Raw genomic sequence first — 25,236 nt, forward strand, 5'->3', positions numbered from 1 at the left:
TGCCCTGTGGGTGAAGGCCTCCCTTTTCCTCTGTTGAAAAATGAACTCAGATTAAACAAATGCTCCTTTTCCTAGTTTACTATTGACATGAATTTTTTTTATTAGGAGCAAAATTAATCAGTTTTCCCCTTTCTTTTTTCCCCCTTCTCTTACAGAAATCAGGCCCGCCCAGCTGAGCTCAGTGCATTTCCCCTCGGGCCCTGAGTTCTACTAACAGTATGATGGGCTAAAATGCTTGATATTCTGGTGAGACTAGCAATTGCAGAATTGTGGTTTTATTATGCCCCTTAGCTGCTTAGATCCAGGCAGAAGCATGCTCTCCTAGAACAACAAGAAAAAAAGAAAAAAGAAAGAAAGAAAGAGCATTAGAGTGTTTTTTCTCCTACTGGTACCTGAAAACTAAACGAAAATTAATATATGTATGTGCATGTGTATACATATGTATGCATACGTATATATGTATTTACTCACACATATATGATGAGTTCAAATACAAAAAGGACCTGAAATGTTATTGATGATGTAACGTTGAATATTTATATGATCCCAACAAATGATCAAACTTACATCTTTTTTCTCTAGACCTTGTTATTCGTCCAGACCAATGTAAACATGTTGACTTGTCTAACTTACAGAAGGCATTAAGATGGTGTTGTTTGTATAAACAGACAGCCGTTTTCTTAAATTAATGATTTAACTTTAACTGTCCTCTTGAATGCTCAGTAATCAGTCTGAGGAACCCTTGCCATAAATTACTTAACCACGTGGTACATCTCTCGGTTACAGATGAAGTTCTTAGTACATTTTCAGAATGTGTACACTCCTTTTAAAAATAAAATAAAATAAATAAAACTGTTACTATTGTGTTCTCATTACATATTTCTCTAAAGAGATATTCAAATTAAAATTTTAATCGCGATGCTCTACGCAGAGAAACCAACTGGATATTCCAGTTGCTTTTCTAACCTAGTGCCTTTGGCTGCTTGAGAAGAGAGAGCTTTAAAGCAGGTGTCAGGAAATAATGGTCCAGAATAGATCTTGCCTCATGGCACAATAATATCAGCCAGCACTTGTGTCTCTCTGTACACTAATGTCCCTTTTTCTTAAAGGAATTTCTTTGGCGCACCACAGCTTCTCCTTCAAAGTATAATTAACCATGTTTGTAAGCTCTCTTTGAACTCCTTGGAAATCAGTGGTTGGTAAATATTTGTTCTTTTATTCCTTAGTCTTTGAGAGTTCAGGCCCTGGGCCAAGGGGATTCAATTCTATGGGTATAAACTTCTTGGTAAAAATACTACCCAAAGCCAGCAGAATGTGCCTTAACAGACCTCACTGCAGATGTCCTGGTGTGTCCCCTTCGGCCAGTGGAGCGCTTCCGAGACCTGCGTCCTGAGGAAGTGGCCGATTTGTTTCAGGCAACCCAGAGAGTGGGGACAGTGGTGGAGAAGCATTTCCAGGGGACTTCTCTCACCTTTTCCATGCAGGTGAGTGTACAGAGAGCTCGGAAATTATTTTTCTTCCTTTTCAAATCCTAGCTTTGGGCTCTCTCCCTTTTAAGCTGCCATCTCACTGGGAAGGCAGCTGTAATTGTTTGTGTTTTATATAATGGCAGAAAAAAAAGTTCCTAATCCAGGGCTGCCCCACTGTCCATCGGCCCTAAGGTGGACTGTGGAATATCAGCTGAGGCGATGTCTGCAGTGTTGTTTACAAAGCAGGTGGGAGTAATGGACAAGTGATTTAATGGGCATTAAAACATTCCAGATCTTTTACTGGAACTGGGCCTGGACAATAAATAAATACCATTTATTCCAGGGTAAATATGTTTTGAGTGCTGCATGGGCTCAGCCCTGCTCTACTTCCTGGGGGGTAGAGATATGCAAGTTAGGTGGAGCCTTCCCCTTAGAGGGCTGACCCTTCTCCTTAATTCAAGCCTCTCTTCTTTAATTCTTTAATTCAAGCAGTGATTGGCTATGGATTGGTAAAAAGCTGGATTGATTGACTATTCTGTATGGCCCACTTCTCAGTAAAGAAAAGAGATCCCCAGTCGCTGGTGATTTTTAGGCAGAGGCTGAACCAACACTTGGGAGGAGGAGGCCCATGGTGGATCATGAGCTGTGGGAATTGAGTAAATCAATAGTAAGGTACCATGGGCTCCTTCAGAACCCCTGTGGAAAGAGCTGAGGATATCAATACACAATTAAAGTTCTTTGTGGCCTTGACATTTAACGACTTTGCAATAACCCTGTGGAAAGAAATGGATCATTCCATGATGTGAGACCTTGTCCTCAGTGCTTTTGTTAAACTGAATATTTATCACTCTTCCTCTCCCGTCCTCAGCTCTCCACCATAGACCTTCAGAGAGAACAGATAAACAAAGCCACTGTTTTCAGGTTATAAAAGGCTCTGACTAAAAATACTCATCTGTTTCATAACAAAAAATTTGCTGCCATGTCTTTGTTGAGACTATCTAAACTTCCCTGTAAAATACCTTGTGTGTGTGTGTTGGACCTCAAGCTATTTGAGTCACCTTCAAGCAGGTAGTGAAGCCCAGGGTGGATTCATCAAGCTTATGCCACAAATCATGTTTCCAAAGAGACCAAATGAAGGCAAGTGGGTGAAGCCATCTGTCAGTGTTTAATGAAATACTAGAAGAAAATTTACATTCATAAAAAATGGCCAGTGCTGCTTATTTAACATGATTCACTAGAAAATTAATTTCATCAATAAAGGAGCTGACTTGTGCATAACACTTAGAGTACTTTCATATATACAGACTTTTCAAACCTTTTTAGACTTTAACCCACATAAGATGTGTATTTGTTTCAAAATCATGTATATCCTCCACAACATACACATATATAGACAAATGAAACCAAAGTTTCACAAAACAATGTTTACCCATTCTATGTACTCTAGTAGTTTTTGTTCTGTTATATGATTTCTTTTGTTTTTACTGCTGATCACGACTCATTAAGTTGACTTCATGACCCCCTAATGGGTTGTGACTCCAAGTTTGAAAACCACTGACTATATAGTTCTGCTTCATCCTAGCCACAGCAGGGCAAGAATTCTCACCCCCTTAGTCTGAGTCGTAGAGGTAGAAAGACTTGCCTAAAGTTGCAAAGTTCTAATTCAATTTTGGAATTTTTTTCTCATTGTAGAGATGTTGCTTGTTCTGCTATCCCAAACCAGCTAGTACTTGCTTGTATTGTGACTGGTGATTGGGCGAGTTTGCTCATTTTCTACTAAGCAATTAGTTTTCTTGGGCTTCAGAAAGCTGAGACTGAATCAGGATGGGAAAAGGGCCCAGATACAATCAACGCTCCCGCTTTCTCCCCCAGGATCACAACAGCCAGAGAGGGCCCACTCTTGGACGTTCTTCCCATATGAGACACACCATCTTCTTGCTTAATGGGTTATGTTTACAGCAGATTTCCTTAGTAGAGACTTAAAATAATCAGACATCAATTAAACTACATCTGATTTAAAGATAACCAAAAGGTGTGATACTTCACCTCCCCAAACGTTTTCAGCTTTCCTTTAGTGCAATTAAAACCACAACCAAGAGCAAAGAGCATGAAAAGTAGCACGGGGTTGGCTTACTGGATAATTTATATCATTTTTATACATAACTTCTCACTTACTCTCAGGTGGAAATGGAGAACTGTCTGGTCCCACACATTTTAAGTGAATGGTCCCCATGAGAATACTATAAATTAACACACAATGAAATTGGATCTAAATTATTAACAGACGATATTTTTGAATAAGCAGGAGATACCATCTATCTGTTCTCACCTCTGTTGGTTTTTTTCTACTTCTAGGATGGCCCCGAAGCCGGACAAACTGTGAAGGTGAGTGCTTATTATGTGCATACAAATTAATAAGGGGCAATTATGAGAACTAATAAAAAATCAGACTGAGCCATTTGCAGCACATTGCTGTTTCATTACGTTATCTTCGAGGTCAGAGAGACCCTCAGCGTTAGAGCCATAAATCCTGACAATATAAACTATGCCAAGCAATATGTTTCTCATTAGTTTACAAGGCATTTACCTTTTGTAGTAAAATTATTATTGTACAAATGCTAAAACAGAAACTAAATCAAGGTGTCCTAACAGAAACTGAAGTCAAAGGAGTTCATGAGAGGTAGTGTCTAGGAAAGAACACCTATGCTGTGTGTGGATTGGTGCGTCCCATTTGAAACCTGGGTGTCTTTGACACGCCTTCTGGTCCTTTGCATGGTCTGTTTTGCCTCACCTTCTTGAGTGAAGGGCCTCCGGGTGTGGTAGCCGCACAGCTCTCCTTCAGTCCTCGCTCTGTGGTTCTCTCCACCCCCACACCCACACTGTTCCTCCCTTTGTACTTAATACCCAAGTTCTAACCTAATAGAGTCAGTGGAGCTCAAAGATGGGTTTTTAAGTGTGCTAGAAGAGGAAAGGAGGATTTATTAAGATGGTCTCTGCCTCGCCAGTAAAGCGAAATAAAAGAATAAAATCCTGGCAGATTCTGCTCTCAGCCCCCTTCCTACAGATGTAAATTCTTACACAGTTGTGTCCTATGCCTAAATCAGAGAGAAGGCTTTTTTTTCCCCTGGTGCTAGAAATCAGAAGCAAGTCAAGCTGAGGTACTAATGTTATACTTTGCGAAATCAGATTTTATGCCCTGGGAGCAGATAAGGTGATGCTCGGCACCAAACAATGCCAAAGAAACATAATTCTCTTTTGATCTTAGTTTGCATATGGCTTTATTTAACATAGCTGCCGCGAGACTTTTCAAATACAATCGCTGGGAAGTACTTTTGAGGAGCACATGTCCTATAGGGACTGCCACCAAATTTTTTATGATAAAAGAAAGAGCTGGCTTTCTGATTGTTCCAGACATGGGATGTGATAGGGGCAGAGAGGACTCACAGCGTCCCTCCACCCCGCTGTGCACCCCTATGCCAGGCTTCTAAATACACAGATGTTAAAAAAGGACGTAAATACAGGTAACTTCTTTTTGAAATTGTTTCTTAAAAGGCAAAACACGAATATTTAAACCTGGTTACTAGTTTTCACAAAACTCAGTCTTCAAATGTAAATTCGAACAACACCAGACTAGTTAGGTGCACTGTTTGATGGAATTCCTTCAGTCCTTGAAAGTAAGGCTGCAGAGGCCTAACTAGCAACATGGGAGAATGCACAAACCATTATCAAATGGAGTGCACAGACTGATAATCTGCACATACTAACCATGCCTGATACTTATATGAATATAGAGGTTATATGATCTCAAAATTTCATTTCAGAATTCTGAAAGGGGGATTAAAAATATTTCCTATTCGTATACAAGCAGGCGTTGAACAGAGGCAGAAAGTAGATGAGTGGTTCCAGGGGCTAGAGAAAGAAGGGAATGGGGAGGCGCTGCTAGTGGGAAGGGTTTCTTTTTGGGGTGATGAAGAGTTGTGGGATTAGATAGTGATGATGGTTTTGCAACCTTGTAAATATTCTAAAAACTACTGAATTGTACACTTTAAAAAGGTGAATTTTATGATATTTCAATTAAAAATAATAATAAAATAAAGCACAATTAAAAAAAAGACCAACAAGCACAAAGTCTGGCAGGGCTGGGCACCATGGCTATAGACTCTCTGACTCTGATAGTGACTATTTTTTGATGTCCAATTACCTGGCTAAAATCTTTAATGGTTTTGTTAGTTTTGGTGGTGAGGATGATGGCGTAGTTCTTGGTGTATAGAACTAATATAGGAATTGTTGAATGTGGTTATTAACATCACTGCCATTATTATTTAGCTTAAGTTGATATTTTTATAGTTCTGTTTTTTTAATCAGCAGATTATATTGTTTCGGACATCTTTCAAATGTTTCCAACCTGATCAGAGAATTTCCCCAATATGAATTAGCAGGGCCATCTCAAATGCTTTGTGGAATATAAAATGGTGAAAAGAAAATAACTATATACATATATATAAAAACTTCAATGGATGATGAAATTTTGAAAACTGTCCTTTTGGACTGAATCTACATTTCTAGAGTTGTCTAATCTGTTTTTCCAAGTGTGATTTTTACACTACATATGTGAAAACTGAGTTTGGTGTCAGTTTTAAAAAAAAAATTGATCCTCAGTTTTTATTCTAAATTCACTGATTTAGAATCGTTGTGGTTGGGGCTTGGGAATCTTCATTGTTAACAAGTATACCCTGCGCTTCTTTTGAGTGCAGATATTTACTGGTCTCACTATTTTATGGTAATAAAATAGCAGGTGGTGATGGCCCCATAAACTTGACCTATGGAAGCCAGCTTTGTAGTAGCCAGCCCCGCCAGGGAGCAAAGCAGTATCTTCAGTAGTCAGCTGCTCGGTTCTGAAAATTACAATTCAAGACTGAGCATTTCATATTTTGAAATCCACAGAGTTGCTCTTTTTGAGGCAGCATTTGACAGCCTGCCATGGCAGCGCAGTGACTGTTCTCTTCATCTTTGCCTGTGCCTGACTCTTGGTATTCCGTGTGGTGCCTGGGTTCTAAACCATTTTTGTCTCATGCTGGGTGGTAATAGCAATAAGCCCAGTAATGATCTCTGCCCCCAACAGCTATTGTTATTCTTAGTGAAGGTGCACCACTGAGTTCGCCTCATGACCATGGCGCCACTTTATGGTGTTTTGTTTTAGGGGCTTTAAATTCTGCTTTGCAAAGAACAAGGGTGGCCTCGCTGACTCAGGAAGGCATTTGTAGCAGGAAAGGGAAATATAGAAGTAAAAGAGTGACCTCTTATTTCTCGATTGATTATTAACTCACCTTTTGAGTTTAAAAGTGGTAGAGCACTGCTACCCACCAGGTGATTATGGCCGCCATTTGGACATCCCACAGGCTTGGGAAACAATCTTTCTTCTGGTTTAAGCCATATAGTGTCGTATGCATACACACATCACCATATATGTACGTGTCCAGCCATGTTATCAGCCTCCCCTGATCTCCCCGCATCTGAAGTAACCCTCCTGAACCCCTTACTCCCTATCCTGTCGTCTTCTTTGATTTCCTTCAAGGCATTCTTTGCTGACTTTTATTTGTCTGTGTGTTTGTTTTTGTTCCTGTACCTATGCTGTTTCCTTGATCCCTCCAGAATGTCATCTTCACGAGGACCTGCATTTTATCACTGCTTGTTTTGACTCTTTTAGGTGGCGGGGGGAGAAGAATGGAGATGATGATGGTGCTTCACTTGATAGAACAGTCTCTGCCCCTAGGGTTCTAATTCCGGTTGATATGAAGTAGCGATAATAGGTACTTGTATTCCAGTGTGCAGTCAGGGCTCCAGGTTTCCTGGAATTTCTGTCAGGAATCTCTTGTATTCCAGGTGTCACTGGCAAAGACTGAAATTTCCACTAGTCAGGGTCCTAAATCATACTCCAAAATGTAATCCAACTAGCCAAATCATTAAGGCAATGCTCAGTCCTTTCAAAGGGATGCTGCCTAATAAGTTTAATGTGAGCTATCTTTTAGAGCAATTACTGTGTGCATCTTTGGGTGGGAGGGTGTTTTAGGTATATTAAAGAGAGAGATTTATGACAGGCAGGTAATTTAGAATCTCATATGTACTATTTATAGAATGTGCTTGCTTACACTCTTCTGTGTTGACGGTGCTTGAATCCTCTACTTAGATCTTTAATTTTGCGGTACTAATGCAGTGGGATGTATCTCTTAATAACTGTTGATATATTAGCAATTACTTTTCAGATTGCTTAGGAAAGAACAAGAAAAGGAATTCTATAAAGAAGTGCTATTTAAAAAATTTAAAAAAAACTCTTCTATTTACTGAAGAGTTTCTATCCTCCTAGAACAGATTTTCCCCATGGAGATTTGGTAATCTTTTTATTCATAAACATAGAGGATGTTTTAGCTCTTAATAAAGTCCAGTAGTTGATACACTTTGGCATCAATCAGAAGTTCCCTGGGAATATTTGCTCTACTAATTGCTTAGCTGTGTGACTTTGGGCCAGCCTCTTAACCTCTCTGAACATCCATTTCCTCATTTTTCAAATGGAGGAAACCCTATCTATTGTACTGAGTGATGGTGAGGACAAGCTGACATGAAAATATAGCCTAGCCCATCATATACTGTCCCTAGGACCTTATGCATGTTTCTTAATCTTAATCTTACCCTCAGTTTTCTCATCTGTAAAATAAGCTAAGGCTGGGCTTTAGGAGAATGTACCTGGCATTGAGACTGTCTGTAGTCCTGCCCAATTTACTTATTTATTCACAGTGAATTCTCTCATGATTAATTGCTGCCTTTTAGCTGAAATTCTTGAGAAACCTTTCTTCTGATCATATGACTTATGCTGTTTGAATATCTAGTTTGAAATTGTTCTAGAAGTGATCACTTAAACATTCAGACATTCATCTGTCTTATTAACTGGAGGAAAAAATCTCTACCCTGACCATGTTAGCCTCTGCTGTACTCCTAGGTGGTAATGAGTAAGTCATGGTGCTGAACCAACAGTATATTTGACAATTACTGGAAGCAGAGTTTCATAGAACAGAAACCTGCCGGTACCCATGCTGATTCAGTAGGTCTGGTGTGGGACCCAGGACTCTGCATTTTAACAGATAAGGTGAGTGATTCCCATGCACACTTCACTCCAGTGCAAAGCCGTGTACCAAAGAAGTGACAAGATGACATGCAGGAATCTCCACTTAGCTACTCACTTTCAACCCAAATGAATTCCTAAAATTTGGTGTGCACAGAAAGGAGAAACTGACATCTTGAGAATGAAAATGATTTGACTTGACTGTTATTTATTATTTTTATCAGGAAATAAATTTCAAGAGAGCTGTAATTTGCCAAAAACTTTTATCCTTTGATTAAAGCCATGTCTAAAAGTGCTTTGCCTGTGTTTATACTTGATGTATATATTTACTGCCAGAAAAATTAGTATCTTCAGGATGCAGGAGCTTTTATCTTGTGAAATTGCCTTACAATTTGTGTCTCTGCTCTCAGAATGAATCCAGTTTGCCTGAGTTTGGTAAACCAAAAACAATTTCGGTGCTCAGGACATGGGTTTGGGTGTACCAATGGGAGTGGATGCCTCTAAGCCTGCCCTTTCCCTTGGCATGTACGTGTCTCTGACTGTCCCTCCCCTCCTGGTGATTTAGGGGCAAAACCCCTGGTCCCTGGCTCTCCAGGCAGGAGAAGGGACCATAAGTCTACCTGTCTTCTGTGGGAAACATCCTGTTTCCTACTAAACCCTCAAGGCCTCTGCTAAATAGGTATCAAATCATTGAGATTTTCCATTTCTAATTGGTTAATTTTGATTTGCGTGATGCCATTTGGGTCAAAGCATGGAAAGAAAAATTAACCAAGCCTCCTAATATTCTCCCATTTCTATTTTTTCTTTTATCTGTTCTCTCAAACTCACAGGCAGCGGAGGTGGGTGGGGTGGGGGCGGCTGGAGATGGAGTGAGGATGGAGAGGAAATGTCATCAGGATTAAAACATACTGATGAAGAGGGGCGACTCTGGAGCTGGATGGCCTGGTTTCAATCCCAGAGCCATTGCCTACTATTTATATGACCCTGCAAGAGTCGGCCTTTCCTAGTGTCAGCATCTATTTCTAAATTTATAAAATGGGGGCCTTAACAGTACCATACCTCCTAGGGGTGCTCAGAAGACCAAATGGATTAATGGATATAAAGGCCTTTAAAACAGCACTTGGCACATAAAAAAGTCTCAATAAATATTTGCTATTTGTTTTATAATTTTCACTTAATTCTCACAGTCCTCAAAACTAGGCCTTACTATTTTACACTTGGGGAAACCCAAGGTTTGCAGAGGTAAATGATGTATCAAAAAATCCCCCACACAGTTCACAGATAGTAAAGCTGAGATTCAAACCCCAGGCCTGTCTGAAAGCCCAGTTCTCCATTAAATCATGCGGCCAGCTGTTTCTAAAACACCTTGCACCCGGTAAGCATGGTCAAAGATGCTCAAGGAGAGGTTTCGTAAATATTTAGCCACCCTCAACACAGATTCATCTGCATATTTTGCTCTGCTTAGAATAATGTTGGCTTCCATCTAAAAATACCCTGAGGACTTTCCCTGTTTAACTCTATTATACAGGTGAATGCTAACTAACTTAAATGCTGCTTTATTGCTGTATGTCAATTTATAGCAGAATTATATGTTTTAGATGTTTTATATTTCATTAGTGCTACCAAACGAATTCCATCAGTAATCGGAGGCCCTGGCATATAATAAAGTGCCTATCTGGCTGTTAAACTTATTTTGAGATCTGTAACACAAAAATGTGGCAAATATTGCAGATACATTCTTAATGTCAGTGTTTTACATGTTTCTGTAGACTGTCTTTTATAGTTGATTCTCAGTGTTGGGGGCTTTTATTTAATCACTGTCAAATCAAATGTCCTGTGAAAGGTAAAGTGCTTTATAGACCCTAAAATGCTACATAAATGTAAGGCCTTGTTGTTCAGAATCACCTTCTTACCTTTGTTGATGCGGTGAGGGCAGTCGCTGTTGTCGCTTATTGTTGCCATTTTGCTATGGAAGACTAGGTGCCATCACTGAAGGGATTACTCTCTCTCACTGTTTCAATATGTAGGTTTCAGGCCTAGGAAATTATGTGTAAAATTCCCTAACCCATATGCCCAGTTCATTCTAAGTTCAACTTTTAAACCTCTGAAATCTAAATAATTGCCTTGGCCAAAATGTCAATTCTGTAAAAAAAAAAAAAAAGAAGAAAGAAAATAAACTCAGCCCAATGAATCACATGACCTGGAGCCAATAGTTTTGATTAAATGTGAGCGGTCAGTTCAGTCTCAGCAGATGCACCATTTGTTACAGATCACACCGCACACCTTAAATACAGAATGAGGAGTGAAAATCCATAAAATAATGTGTGCTTTGGTCGTAACTGGACGTTTCAGCTGAAACAAATCCACATGATATTAAAAAAGTTTTTTAGGAGTTATTAACAGCAGAAATAATAAAATATAAAAATAGATTACTTATAGCCTGTCTATATAAGTGTAAAAAATGCAAGTCTATATATTGCTTAAAGAAATGGACACAATAGGATTGAGATTCCCCCATAGTGAGGCAGTAAGGAGGAAGAGCACACCATGGGTTGTCAAGGGTACCCAAGGGCCTTCAACTTCAAAGATAAAGTTTTATTTTTAAGTTGGGTCATGTGTACCTGGTTGCTCATTATGTTATTTATGTTTCGTAATATCATTGAAATTTTAAAAGAAAAAATAAGTAGCTATCTCTATAATTTTTATTTCACAGAGGCTCCATCAGAAGAATTTTCCATTAAGAAATGACTATCATAATTCATTCTTTTTCCTTTATTATCTTAGCATATAACAGTTCTCACACCTCCTATGTTCAAATCTCTGATACTGGAGCTCATAAAATAGATTTTTGAAAAGCCCACAGTTCATTCTGATGGTTTCCCAGATTTATGAACTGCTGTTTTATTTATTTATATAAATACATTTTGATTCTTGATCTAGATGACCTGGATTTGATTCTTACTCCCGTATTCATTCTGACTTATTCAATACCTTTCAGGGGCTCCTCTTTGCCCTTTGTGTCAAAGCCAGTACTGAAATAAATTTTAAGACCCAAAACCAGCTGGAAAAGTAAAGATTTGATGACTGAGCCTGGATCAGATGGAAACCAGCTTAATGAATAATAGACATGGCAACCTGCAGAGCCACAGACATGGAAGAATTAGAATAATGACCTTCCTAATGACATTTGAGTGAAAAATATTGGGTTTGTGAGAACCTGTAATAGTCCTTGGGCCAAACACAGTGAGAAATCCTTCCCTCCCATCTACATGAATTATGTTAGTTCTGGGAAAGGGCAGTTTTGAAATTTTAACTTAACACGTCATGAGGTATCAATCCTACACCTGCAGTGTCATAGCAGATCCCCTCTCTAGAGAAGCTGCTGACTCACCAAGATTAGGGAAATAGACATCCAGCATTGGATGCCTTCTGAATTTGATGAATCCCAAACCTCAGGGGGAAAGGACAAAAATGATGGTTTGAAATCCTTCTTGACTCATTCAACATAAAGATAATATTATTGGATTCTGGTAATGAAAACTCCCATTTCTTCCTTGGTAGTTTATTCTTTCAAAAAAGCTTTTCTTATTCCTGATGTTCCATGAAAAATAAACATGCTAAGTTATTTAGGATGAAGACCTTGCCTAAAGTGGTTTAGAAGAATTAACAACACTGATTGGACAAAGTGAACTCACCAAGTATTCTTGTACTTTGTGGCGAAATCCTTTTATCCTAATGTTCACATTCAAATCTTGCACCCTAGGGTCTATATATCAGTACCTGTTTCCTGAAAAAATATTTTCTTATCATGCTTTCTATATGGATGCCCTGAAAAACAACCAAACAGGGCCTTTTAGTTGTGTTTCAATTCATCTGTCGGTTGTAAATGTTATAAATTCCCAGATGTAATCAGATTCTAGAAGTAAAATTTTGATGAAACCATTCAGTCATGGAAGGAATAAATGTGATTCCTAGCTCAGCTCTGCCATCAGATGACCAGAGAGGAAACTCACTCTTGAGGAAGAAGCTCAGAGCTTGGGATAACTCAGAGAATCCCAGAGGGACAGGTGACCTTGGAAGTCAGGCAGTATCATCTCCTATTCTGCAAATGACCCCCCTCTGTAACCTTTAAATTGGTCTTTTATCTTCCTCTACATCCAGGATCCCCGTGCACTGTGAGGTAGGTAGCTGCTTCCAGTTCTGAATAGCTCTGATCTGTGCGTGATGGTGCCCACCTCATCCTCATCCTCTGCCCACCACCCAGGAAATGAGCATCCTGCCTGCTCATGTTTTTCTGTCCAGCATTCATTCTTTAATTTATTCATCCACTGCCTATTATGTTCCAGGTACTGTCACAGGCCCTGGGAGACCAAGAAGAATGAGACATAGTCCTTGTCTGTCTTTAGGGACAGTCTGTGAAAATACTGCTGTAATAGAGGAAGACGGAGGAGGGAGTAGAAGTTGTATAATTCATATTAATTCCTTCTACCAGTAAGAGCTTACTGAGTACCTACTATGTGTCAGGAGCTTCCGGACACTGGGGTACGGTGGAAGGAGAGGCAGGCAAGGGACAATTCTCAGTTTGTTGTCTGTCCTCCTCTTCACTCAGAGATGAACAAATAAAATAATTGCAGATTTTGGGTTGTATTAGAAAGGCTGTAACAGGCTGCTGTTAAAGGGGCTAATATAGGAGGAGGGGAGTAGCTTGGGCTGCTTTAGATAGGGTGGTCAGCAAAGGCCCACTGAGGAGCTGACCTGTAAACTGAGACCTAAGGAATGACAGGGATCCAGCCAGCTGAAGAGCTGGGGAAAAAGGAGCATTCTGGGCGGAGGAAACAGCAGTGGGGATGAGCATGGCACATTCTAGGAGCTTATTGAAGGCCAGGTGGCTGGAATTTGAGCTGGAGAGAGAGGTAGTGGGAGATAAGTTTGAAGAGGTGGACAGGAAAGCAGTTATACCAGGCCTTGTACACCACAATGTAAGGAGTTTTAATTCTATTCTAAATGTATTTGGTCTTTGAATTATTTTCTAAGGGCAGAGGATATTTCACATGTACCTAATATGATGGGTGCCCTTAATTGATTTCGTTTTTATGTTTCCCCAAGTCCACTTTTCTAGAACTTGAATAATTTTGTCTCATCTCTAATATGGGCACTGTGGTTCTCTCCCCAGCATACTCTCTACACTCCTCCATTATTTAGCAGCCAAGAGTTAGGATGTATTTGGATCTATCTTTAGCTCCAGTTGTGAACCTTGTTTGGTGTAATCCAGGGTTTGGCAAACTTTTTCATAAAGGCCAGATAGTAAATATTTTAGGCTTTGAGGGCCAGATGGTCTCTGTCACAATTATACACCTGCTTTAGTAGCGTGAAAGCAGCCAGAGAAAATATGTAAATGAATTTGCACAACTGGGTGTGGCTGTATTCCAATAAAACTTTATCTATAAAAACAGTCAGGGGGCCGAATTTTGCCCGTTACTCGCCTAAGCCAATTCTTTCCCCTACAGTGATAACTTTAATTAATTCTGACCTAAGCCACTTCGAGTATAGGATTCTCTTGGCTTCAGGGATGGTGGTTCTCAGTGTCATAGAGGACTTGTATTTGTTTGTTGAGGGAAGGGATGCTTTCTGTAGTATGGCTTGTGAACAAGAAGCAGTAACCCTGACAGATGGATTAGATTATGATTCCTAGGACAACCTGCCTTAGAATGAAGCAGATGCTGAGGTTGGAATGGCAGAGATAGGAAGAAGTCAGATAGTTAGGTCCTTGGTAACATTATAAAGTTGCTAAATTAACCAGCCCTGAAGTCTGCACTACCTCTAGACTTTTTGGGTTAGATGCTCCATTGAAGTCCCCTATTGTTTAAGCCAGTCAGAGTTGAATTTTCTGCTACTTCCAATGGAAAACATTCTCAACTAGAGCATCTACTCTAAAATCTTCCGTTATTGTTACTCCTTAATATGCTTAACTGGCAGTTTGAATAAACAATTTCTGAAGTGCTTCTGCATATCTGCAATACTCATCACATGCCAATGGGAATCTTTGAGTGAAATTCTGTGAATCAATGGCCCTAGAAAAGCTTAGCTTCCAATAGGCTCCCTTTGGTGCATGACCATGAGGTGATTCTATTAACTTTAATGATGGTGGTGCTGTATAAAATGGGCCCTGTTAGTCTATTCTTCCTCTTCTTTTTAGCATTAAATCTTATCCTGCAGCTAGTTCCTCAGGGTAAGGTATATGCGCTGATGCCATTCATTTCTTGGCCTTTATTAATATACGCAGGACTCTCTCTCTAAGGAGGGAGTGCTAAGTGAGTACATTAAAAATGAATCCTCTGCCCAATTCGTTGACTTTGAGAAAACCCTAGAGTCAGGAACATCAGTGAATTATTATTGATTGTTTTAAGATCTAGTAAAATCATAAATATGGCTCAAAACAATTACTGTGTCCACATTAGCAAATTATCAAATCCATAGCTTGTTTTGGAGCCTGGCCTCAGAGATTTAAATAAAGTGCCAGAGGGAGGAAAGTTGTATTCTGGAAATGTGACAACCAGGGCTAGGATAGAGAAATTTATGATTTAATTTGTTGTGCAATCTAATTGAGAATAACTATTGGATTTCTGAAAAGTGAACTTTGATTAGGTTTAGGTGTCAGAAATAAACTGGAAATATGGGTCAGTTTATACTTTTCTGGGAATCTGTCGGGAGGGGGAGAGGGAGGTATTCATCGAAGGAATGACTTTCCTGGGTGACCTTCTACCCTGCCTTCTGTGTTCTTATTTCCTGTGCTCAAATAATCGGTTTATACCTGAGACTAGCTGGCTCTTCCCAAACTTGCCTTCTACTTTCTTCACCAAGTGTCAATTTTTCCCCATTTAGAAATAAATCAATTCAAAATGAAATCACCCAGGGCATTCATTTTTCACCATCTAGTAAATGAATGTCTCTAAAGAACACAAGATCCTCCCTTTTCAGTTCAGGCTTAATCAAATCCTTCTTTGACACGGAAGCAGTGCACAACTGTTGTCTCTGTTTTTTCCAGGCTTTTCATGTTTGGCGGACTACCAGGCAATGTTTGCTCTGTAAAATGTATATTGGCATGTTCCTAGATTCCTGTGCATAATTTCTGAAGATCTAACTTGAAGTCACACTGCCTGGTTTGACTTTCTAACCCACAGCAGGTTGGAAGAAAGCTGCCTGTGGCATCGTGTCATCCTTTAGCGATGACAGTCGTTCATCTGAAGCCCCGGCCTCAGCCGCACTCTGCTGACAAGCACACCGGTGGCTAGATTTTCAGGAATGGACTGGCTCATCTTTCAGCTCACTTCAGGAAAATAGGAAAGCAATTTGCACAAAGATAAAGGAGATTTCATAGCGATCTGTGTAGAAGTGGCTAACGGAATTCTACAGGCCGTCAGCAAAAGCTTGAATACCCAGCTGAGCAATGATAAATTACTGCTAACTGTCCTAATTATCCCTTGACACTCTGCGTTGAAACCTGACTAAATTTTGCTGAAACTTATAAATAGGAAAGAAATGTAAGGTTTAATAAATTATCCATAATAGAAATGCTTCAAAAAAAAAAAAAAAGAGAGCGAGAGAGAGAGAAAGATGGCTGGCTGAAGCAGAAGAGCTGATATTGATCACCCAACAGTTTCCTGAGCCTTGTGTAGGGCTAAGGTGGGGGATGTATTAGATAAAGGGTAATTTTAATTGCAGACCGAATTGATTATACTCAGCATGCTCATTATGGGGAAGACTACGAGTCGACTCCCAAGGTCATTACGTTAATAGGGCAAGTGTGTAATTTGTGGTAAGCTGATTTGTGAACATCACATTCCTCTGTAAACAGCGTAACCAACATACTAAATGTAAAGGGTCACACGCTAACTAAACTTATTTGCTTCTTTGTATTTTAGTGCGAATGTCTTGCACTAACCCATTTTTCATGCTTTATTGTCTTAATTTTAGCTCATCCAAGGTGTACATCCGTGTAAAATTCCTAGCTTACTTTTTACCAGCTATCTTATTTCACTTTTAGGTAACTCCAGTTAGAAAAGTTTGCTTTTTCTCTTTCATTTGCTTTCTTTCTTTCTTTTTTTTCCCTGTGAACCAGCAGTCCCAAGACTGGATTCTTTGCTCTTCAGGCTTCTCTCAGACCTGTCTGGAGTCTGGGTAGTCTGGATTAGTTCTATACTTGCTCTTCTTCCTAGAAACCTTGTAGGCGTGGGAAGAAATGTGCTATTCTCCCTCTAAGGAATCATCAGTGCTTTTAACTGTGTGCACAGTATGGTTTCTGCTCCTTCACCAAATGGGTTCCCCACATCTGGGTGTTCTCTATTTGATGCCTCATCTGTTTTAAACGTGTTGCCTAGAATCATGTGGAGGCTTCCAGATGGCACAGCAGCAAATGCTTTACTGCAGTTCTTGGAACATAGAAGGCTCTCCATAAAGGTTTGTCGAACACGAGGGTGGTCTCCCAGGGTACAGAGCCTTACGTCTGGACATTCTTGCTGCGGTTGAAAATTGCAAAGAAACAGCCAGAAAGATCTTGTTGACAGGCACTGCTGTAAGGTAGAATTTGTTGGCTCCTTTGTATGTTGAAGACTGCTGAATCTGGTTGGTGACATGGGGTCCTAACTTGAGGATATCATTATTCTCAAGACCAGCTGGTCAGCGGTAGAGCTGCTCCTTGATGTCACCGTGGGCAAATGCTAGCAATGGGAGGAATTCTGGGCTAATCTTCTTAAGTAGGTCATGATCTGTGGGGACCCTATCCACACGTAGGGTGTTTATAGACTGACTGTTCCCGCGTCTGATTCCTACCAAGCTTTCATGCTAATCATTTCCCTTCTAGAGGGCAGACAATAGGCACCTAGAACCCTCTGAACTCTCTGAGGGTGAAAATTAGAAGCATAATTTAATGAAAAGCAGCTAACTCATTAAACTCTGGGAGTTGGAGGGATAATAGAATCTTTTAAATCTGAAAGTTATAGACTTTTTCTGTGGAAAAATTCAAATACCCAGAAAACGTTACATTTAATTTGAGGGGTCTCCTAGCCCCCTGACATCTGTCCATGGACTGCTCAACTGAACTTCCCTGAATTGCTGTCTTCCACCTCAGTCTTCAGGGCCAGGTAGCGTTACTAGCCTCAATTGATAAGATAAATCTTCAGGCAGGTCGCAAAGAGCTACGTCCTCCCCATCTGAGAGATTTCCCTTTGTAAAGTGTTTCCCTCACTCATAAGAATTGTTTGAGGATTCAGAGTCTAGCTCCATCCACTGTTAGCTGTGTGGCTTTAGCCAAGCGGTTTAACTCTCTCTACCTTTGTCTCCTTGTCCATAAAATTAGAACTAAAATACTCCCTCCTCTTAGGATTTTGTGAGTGTTTCATGAGGCCATGAGTGGGAAACTCTATACACAATACTTGGCATGCTGTGTTTTTATTCACCGATTAGTTACTGAGACCCTGCTGCATGCCGGCTTCTGTTCTAGCTTCTCTGATGACAGCAGTGAACAAGGCAGATGTAGTCCCTGCCCTCAAACAGAGCCTCTTCTTGCTCGCTCCATCATCATCACCCCAGTAGTTTTATCATCACTGCTGCAGGAAGGAAGGCTGATTAGGAAGTCAGAGGAAACCCCTGGAGAGGAGTTAAAGTGGATTTCAGGTTATTTTCAGTCCCCTTGAGTGTCCCTGTTAATGGGCCTAGAATTGTTATTAATGGCAAGCACATCGGTTTCCAAGCAATCTAAGCAAGTGAGTCAAACGGAACTCAACATGAAGAGCTAGTTCCTTATGTTGAAAGCAGTGAAGTGTTCCAGGTGTCACTGGGGGAGATGCGAGGAGTAAATGTTCCCTCCAGACACACAGGCTGTCTGCAAAGCATGGCCACCAAGCTGGGTGTTTGCTCCATTAGGGAACATTAGATTATATTCCTTGCATCATGAATTCTTCAAAACATGGACCATAGCATGGTTGAAAAACTATTTCCTCAACAGCCCAGCCAAGATAGAACACTAGTCCGATGTTAAATTTGCATTAAAAAGTGGGGGTTTTTCAGTCACACCTCTGAAGTGTGACTCTGAAGACCAGGTGTGACTGTAAACGGGCTCGCAAGTCACAGGAACTCATTCCAATCAGCTGCTGGTTTTACTTCCTTCCTCAAGAGACTAAGTTTGACTTTAAGTTAGAATTAAGTAACTTAAGAGTTGAGAGTTAGGAGTTGAGATTTGAGAGTTAAAAAGTTTAGACAAAGTTAAGTCTCAAGTTAAATTTAAGGGAGCGAAATTGGAAGTTTAGCTAGAACGAGTTTGAAGTTAAGTTTTAAATCTGATGGAATTTTGTTCTTTTTTTCCCTTCATTCTTAATGTCTCCACCAGATTTCCCTTGTAGCTTCCTGTTGCAGCAGCTGAGCTTGGTTATCCTGGACGTGATTGTCAGAGGGAAGAGGAGAGCTGGGAACATTCAGAGCTCAGACACATCCAGGCCCTCACAGGCTGGGCAGTTTCCCAGCAAAGGGGAGAACTGATGGCTGCGATGGGAGAACTGATCCAGGAGAGGATCCTTGCCGGTCCTCCTGTCCCACTCACAGCCATCCCCACTGCCACCTCCACAGACTGACTCTTGAGCACATTTGCTATGAAAACACTCTGCCATCTGCTGTGCTGTGGAGACTTCCAGGCTAGAACAGAAACAGGTGTGATGTCAAAGGAATTTCATGAGTAAACAAGTTGAAGGGAGGATTGGAAAATAGCATGTTGTGTTGGGAGCTTTAGTCTTCCTTGGCCCTTGGAGCCTGGACCAGCAATGCCTTGCCTTATCAGGGGCCAGCCCTTTGTAATCAGTTTGGGCTCCAGTTTGGTACCAGGAGGCTTTATGGATGGACTCTGGGGTCTGTCTTTGGCTTGCAGGTGGCAATAGGCATTGTGGTGTGACTCCCTCCGTGGGATTCACGCCGGGCTGGATGCTGATTTGCAGCCGAAGCTGCTTCCTGACCTTGTTCTTTCGGAGGTATTGCATTGCCAGAGCTGCGAGAGGAATTTCTTCCTCCTGTCGAATGAGGCATAGGATTTTTTTTTTTTTTTTTTTTTTTGCCTTTTTAAACTCCAGGGAAGAATGAATTCTTTGGTTGAAATGGTGTCAGTGGAACTTTTGTGATGATGTGCTAACGCAATTCCAGTTGTTTCTCTGACAGTGGATTCTCTGCATGACTGAGACAAGTGTTATGTGCTTTCACTAAAGGAATTGATGGTTACCTCATCTTTCAATAACTGTCATAACCATCTATTTGTATTATTTTTAATAATAATACTTTAAAGTAGTTTACAAATTTACACTTTATAAAGTACTTCACATTGCATGCTTTAAGTTATTTGTGTGGGGTGGAATAGCACAGGGGGTAAGGCTCTGGAACCAGAATGCAAGTGTTCAAATCCTGGCTCTACTCCTTACTAGCTGTGTGACCTTAGGCAAGTTGCTTAACATCTCTGATCTTCAGTTATCTCATGTGTAAAAGGGAGATAATGATAGTGCCTGGCTTTATAGAGTTGTTATGAGAATCATAGGAGTTAGGGAAGTATAGGACTTTTATCACAGTGCCTAGCATATGATATGCCTCAGTAAATGTTAGCTATTATCATTTAATTATTAACACTGTCAATATTATTATTAATATGTTCCCAGCATCATGTGAAATAGGTATGTTACCAGGAATTTTACCTTTATTTAAAAGATGAGGAGACTGAGGCTCAGAGGGAAAAAGTGACTTGCTCAAGAGCCAGAATCCAGTCAGAGGCACAACCGAACAGAAACTCAGACTCCTGACCTCTCATTTACTGAGAAAACCTTGGCAGAGTCCAATGGAATCTGCTCACACAGCCTGGTTTCTGTAGCCCCAGCCTCGTGAGAATGTGGCTCCTAAGCTCAGCTCCCAGCAACAGCATTTAAACCGAAACATTTAATTGTCTGTGGTAGAGGAGAATGGAATCTGGACGTGTTCTTCACGGAGAAGACTCTTCTCTCAGGAGAGTTTTCTAAACTGGGAAGGTAGACAGGTCTTTTGCTAACTGGTGTTTGAGGTGTCATATGTTCCCCCATTCTTAGGCTGAATAAACACCTCTTAAAAAAAGAATATATTCGATGCTCACATTGATATTATTTTAGGATATTCATACCCCTGTTTTAATAGGGTCCACATATAACTAGTTTTATCTTTTAAAAAATCATCAATTACCAGCCTAAAAGAGCATATAGTACAGACTAACAAATGTTATTGATTATATACTTTGTAGGGTTTTGTTCTAAGCTCCAGATTTAGAAGCTCTGCAAGACTCACACCTCCCTTCCAGGGGTTTGCAATTCTGTAGGAAGGACAGGAAACATACTTAAATGACCAAAACCACGAGGTGTTGTGTCATGAGGACCAAGCAGTGAGTTCAAGGTTAAAAGACAACACCATGGATTCAGACGGGTAAGGAAGTTCCCTGGATATAAGAGGACTTTCTCTCTTAGTGAAGCTGTCCTACAACCAAAGGGAATTATAATAAGTTTCCTGCATGAAATATTAGAGCACTAGTATAATTAAACATGTTTGTTTTTAGTTTCTAGCAAGATATTACATTAGTAACTTGGACTTCTTATGGATAGAATAATTAAATCCTTCCTTTGAAGAAAAATAGCACCAGCTTCAATAAAGTTGGCAGCTGTGTGGTGGATTCGTCATGATTGCATCCAGAGACATTTTCAGCCCTGTTGTCATATTTGGGGGCTGGGTCTTCATTGCTGCTGCTGCTGCAAAGTTGTGACGGTGAATTTCCTGTGTTCTTTCTGTTCTGTGACCGAGCTGTATGTCAATGTCTGTTGCACAGATGACATCTGTTTCTGGTGCCTTACTTCAGCTGTACTGTGCACAAAGCATTTTGAAACCCTTTGAAAGATGAAGAAAATAGGCACAAAGCAGCGTTTCCTATGTAAAAACTCCAATCAGTATTTAATAAAACTCAGGTATTCTGAGTTCCAGAATGAAGTACTACTTTTTGCCTTGTTTTTTGATCGTTGGCTGTTTGATGCGGTCTCTGGGAATAATGGCTTTGTAGCAGTTTCCTGAAAATCGTGATTGGTGTTGGTACACACTTATAAAGAAGCACTAGGAGGGGAATAATTTGGTTTCAGTGGAGACTACATCCATTGATTCAATTGAAATATTCTACAAATTGATTTTAGCATTAGTATTTCTTTAAATTAAAACTGGCATCTGTATCTCTCTTGGGAAGTTTAATTATGAAAGCAATTCTTTTTCTTTCGTTTTTTTTAAGATTGGCACCTGAGCTAACAACTGTTGCCAATCTTTGCTTTTTTTTCTTTTTCCTGCTTTATCTGCCCAAACCCCCCAGTACGTAGTTGTATATCTTAGTTGCAGGTCCTTCTAGTTGTGGGATGTGGGACGCCGCTTCAGCGTGGCCTGACGAGCGGTGCCATGTCTGCGCCCAGGATCCGAACCCTGTGCCACTGCAGCGGAGCACGCGAACCTAACCACTCGGCCATGGAGCTGGCCCCTGAAAGCAATTCTTAAATGTATGACACTAAGAAAACAGAATTAAGTCACTCAGGGCGGATGTATGTCTTATATTTGTAGGGTTTTCATGGCAGGCCCGTTCTAATTTGTTTAGCTTCAAAGTAACTATGTGTAGAAATAAATGATAGTACTGATTTCTGGAGAGGAGTAGCAGGGAAAGAAAGTCGTGGTGATCTCTGGGCTTCATGCTCTGTGTTTCTATCCCATAGTGGCTAGTCCTATGACCTTGGACACGTCTTTCACTGTTCTCTTTCTCTGCTCCCTTTTTCTTCCTTTCCAATTTGCCCCCTACCTCCTAGCCTTTTCTCTGCATATGTTCGAACTCTTTCAGTTGCAGGTGACAAAAGAACCAAACTGGCTAAAGTAAATGAAGGATTTATTGAGTCATGTAATTAAAGACATCAAACAAATTTCCTGACTTCAGTTATGGCTTGATCCAGGACCTCAATGCTCTCAGCACCCAGTGTCCCCCTTTCTCTGTGTATGTTCTTCTTTCTCTACAGTGGATATAAAGCAAAGGAACAGGCATTAGCCTAGGTGTGGAGATGGCAGTAGTGAGGTGAGCATTTTGGCTGATATGTATCCTTGAAAAGAGCAGCAGGGAGATGAGCCCCTCATGAGCAGGTTTGGAGTCTATTCATAGAGAGACTCGAGAGCCAGGGTCTCTTGTCTGAATTTAATTCAGAAAGCATTCAGGACCCACTGAAGTAATGAAGAAGAGACTTAAATGAAAAGAGAGATACTTCCTAGAGAGTAACAAGATAGCAGTGAATTGATGAGACTGAAGACTGGGACACTAATGTCTCTATCTGCTTGAGATTATAAGAAGAGCCAGGGTGAGGCAAGTGAATTTAAGAGGAAGTGATAAATATGAGTTAAATGCAAGATTCCATTAGCTAAAGGATTGTGACAGAACCTAGATTTCCATCAGGATCATTTATGCTGTAGACCAAATCAGGTCTAAAACACAGAGCGAATACTGGGGTAAACATCCTTCTACTTGAAGAAGTCCTTAGACCTTTTTCTAAATACCAAAATATCATCAAGAGTCTGTACAGTATCAGACTTTACCCTATAAGTTTAAATTCGGAAAGGCCATGATTTTCTGTTTGCAAAACCAGGCAATGCTATGAAATGTCATTCATCCACTCCTTTAGTATTTCCTGGACACCTGCTGAGGCACGCCCACCGTCACAGGCAGCCTGGTATTTCATATACGCTGCGAACTAAAACAGATGTGGTCCCTAACCTCGTGGAGCTGATAGTCTGCCAAAGTCTGCCAACCCTCAAGTTTACCTAAAATAGCTCATCTTGATTCTTCAGGTTTGAACACTTAGAAGGATTATTTCTAGGAAAGACAACTGGGAAATATCATCAATAGCCCTATTCAACTGAAAACTCCTTCTTTCCACACTGCTATATGTTTAAAATTTTTTGTAAAAAAATTATTTCCTGGAATATTCTGTTCTTGATTTATGGCAAAAGCTCTATAATGACTATGTTAAAATGACTTAACAAGCCGGCAGTCTTGCTGCTGATCTAATATGCCAGTAGATCACCCCAGTGTCATTTGTTAAACCACTTTGGTCAATAAAAACCCTTTCATTGTTTTTCCCCAAGTGGCCATGGAGCCACATGAAACCAACCTAGTTCTTTTCCCATGTTGCTCCATCTGGTTCTGGCTGGTGGGGCTCGTTAGTAATTATTTCTTCACAGAGTATTAGCCGAGAGTTATCACAATGAGGTAATGGTAAAGGTTCACAAAGACAAAATGCTCTAATTAGAGAGCAAAGCTGAGGGGTAAGCAGTTTTTAAAGTGGATTGTGATCTGGTAAGTGAGAGCTGGTTCCCCTCATAGGCTTGCATATAATTTGAAACGCTGACTGCTTCCGTAATATGGAACAATATCCTTTCTCTAAATGTATTTTAAGTTTTCACATTTGTTCATTTAATAGCTGATTTAAATAAACTAGTAACTGATGAAAATCCACAGGAAATGGAATTAGAAATCATTTTGACTGAAGCAACCAGGAAACTGGGCGCTCTAAGCGCTGATTTCGTCCCTCTCTCTCTCATAATGCCAAATGGCTCCCCGAGAGCAAATAGACAGGGACCTCGTTTGGAGGATTTTTATAGTTTCTTTCCTGATTGCAAAGATAACACTCGTTCATTGTAGATATTTTGGAAAATATAGAAAAAATACAAAGCAAGAAATTGAAATCATCCATGGTTAAATTTATATTTTGGCTGATATCTTTTTTGAAGCTATCACAGAAAGAAGCCTTCATAAAATGTGAGGATTTCTTATTATTTCCTACTAAAGTTTAAAAATAACAGCAGCATAAAAACCAAGCTTCACTAAGGTTGTCTTACCCAGCGTTTTCTGACATTGTCCTTGAGATTCCGTATCCAGAAGAATCCCTGCCAAAGAAAAGAAATCCTCTGTTGTCTGTCTGTCTCTCTGTCTTTCTCTTTCTGATGTTTGTGGAGAGGAGGATGTCATTTTGATATAATGATGTCTGGCAAATTGAATACAGTTTGATAAAAATAAAGTGATGTGAAAATTACAAGAGGGAGAAAGGTGAGGATGGCAGCTGGAAGATCCATGTTCCCTGGGATGACTCCCTATGGAGACCCAGACTCAGTGCAGATGTACTTCTTATTGAAGCAGCATAATGAGGGCTTGCTCTCTGCCTTTTATTTAGCTATATTGTGGGATATAATTTTTGCAAACTAGAACCTTCTTTATACCATATTTTGATACTTCAGACCCCAACAAGCCCAGCTGTCAGAGACCCTACAATGCCACAATGAGGTAGTTTTGGGGAATGACTCTTGTCTCCCATACTCACCTGTGAATCTCCTTACTGGTGGAGTAGGAGTTAACCTGAGTGTGAAAAAGCAGTATCTCCCTCTAGGTAGAACCAAAGCTAAGGCCTTGCTTCATTTCCCAGGTGCTGGTTTAGGCTTGGAATCCAAGTCCTTTGTGTGAGAAGTCAGCCATTTTATCCCTCCGCAGCTAAACTGAACTAGTAAGAAGGCTTTCCACTCCATTCTCCACGGTTTCTGGGG

At 40.3% G+C, this 25,236-nt stretch overlaps 1 protein-coding gene across 8 annotated transcripts in view; it reads left to right on the forward strand.

Moving 5' to 3' along the window:
- The window catches only part of FHIT (fragile histidine triad diadenosine triphosphatase), a 1,361,197-nt gene that overhangs the window by 1,101,333 nt on the left and 234,628 nt on the right, over positions 1-25,236 (forward strand). For all 8 annotated transcript variants that reach the window (XM_070576974.1, XM_070576975.1, XM_070576976.1 and 5 more), the window contains 2 exons: positions 1,339-1,484; positions 3,825-3,854. In XM_070576974.1, coding sequence (XP_070433075.1) covers positions 1,339-1,484; positions 3,825-3,854 — 176 coding nt within the window. The remainder of the gene's footprint in view (positions 1-1,338; positions 1,485-3,824; positions 3,855-25,236) is intronic.

Source organism: Equus przewalskii, chromosome 15, assembly GCF_037783145.1.
Source record: "Equus przewalskii isolate Varuska chromosome 15, EquPr2, whole genome shotgun sequence".
Taxonomy (NCBI): Eukaryota; Metazoa; Chordata; class Mammalia; order Perissodactyla; family Equidae; genus Equus; species Equus przewalskii.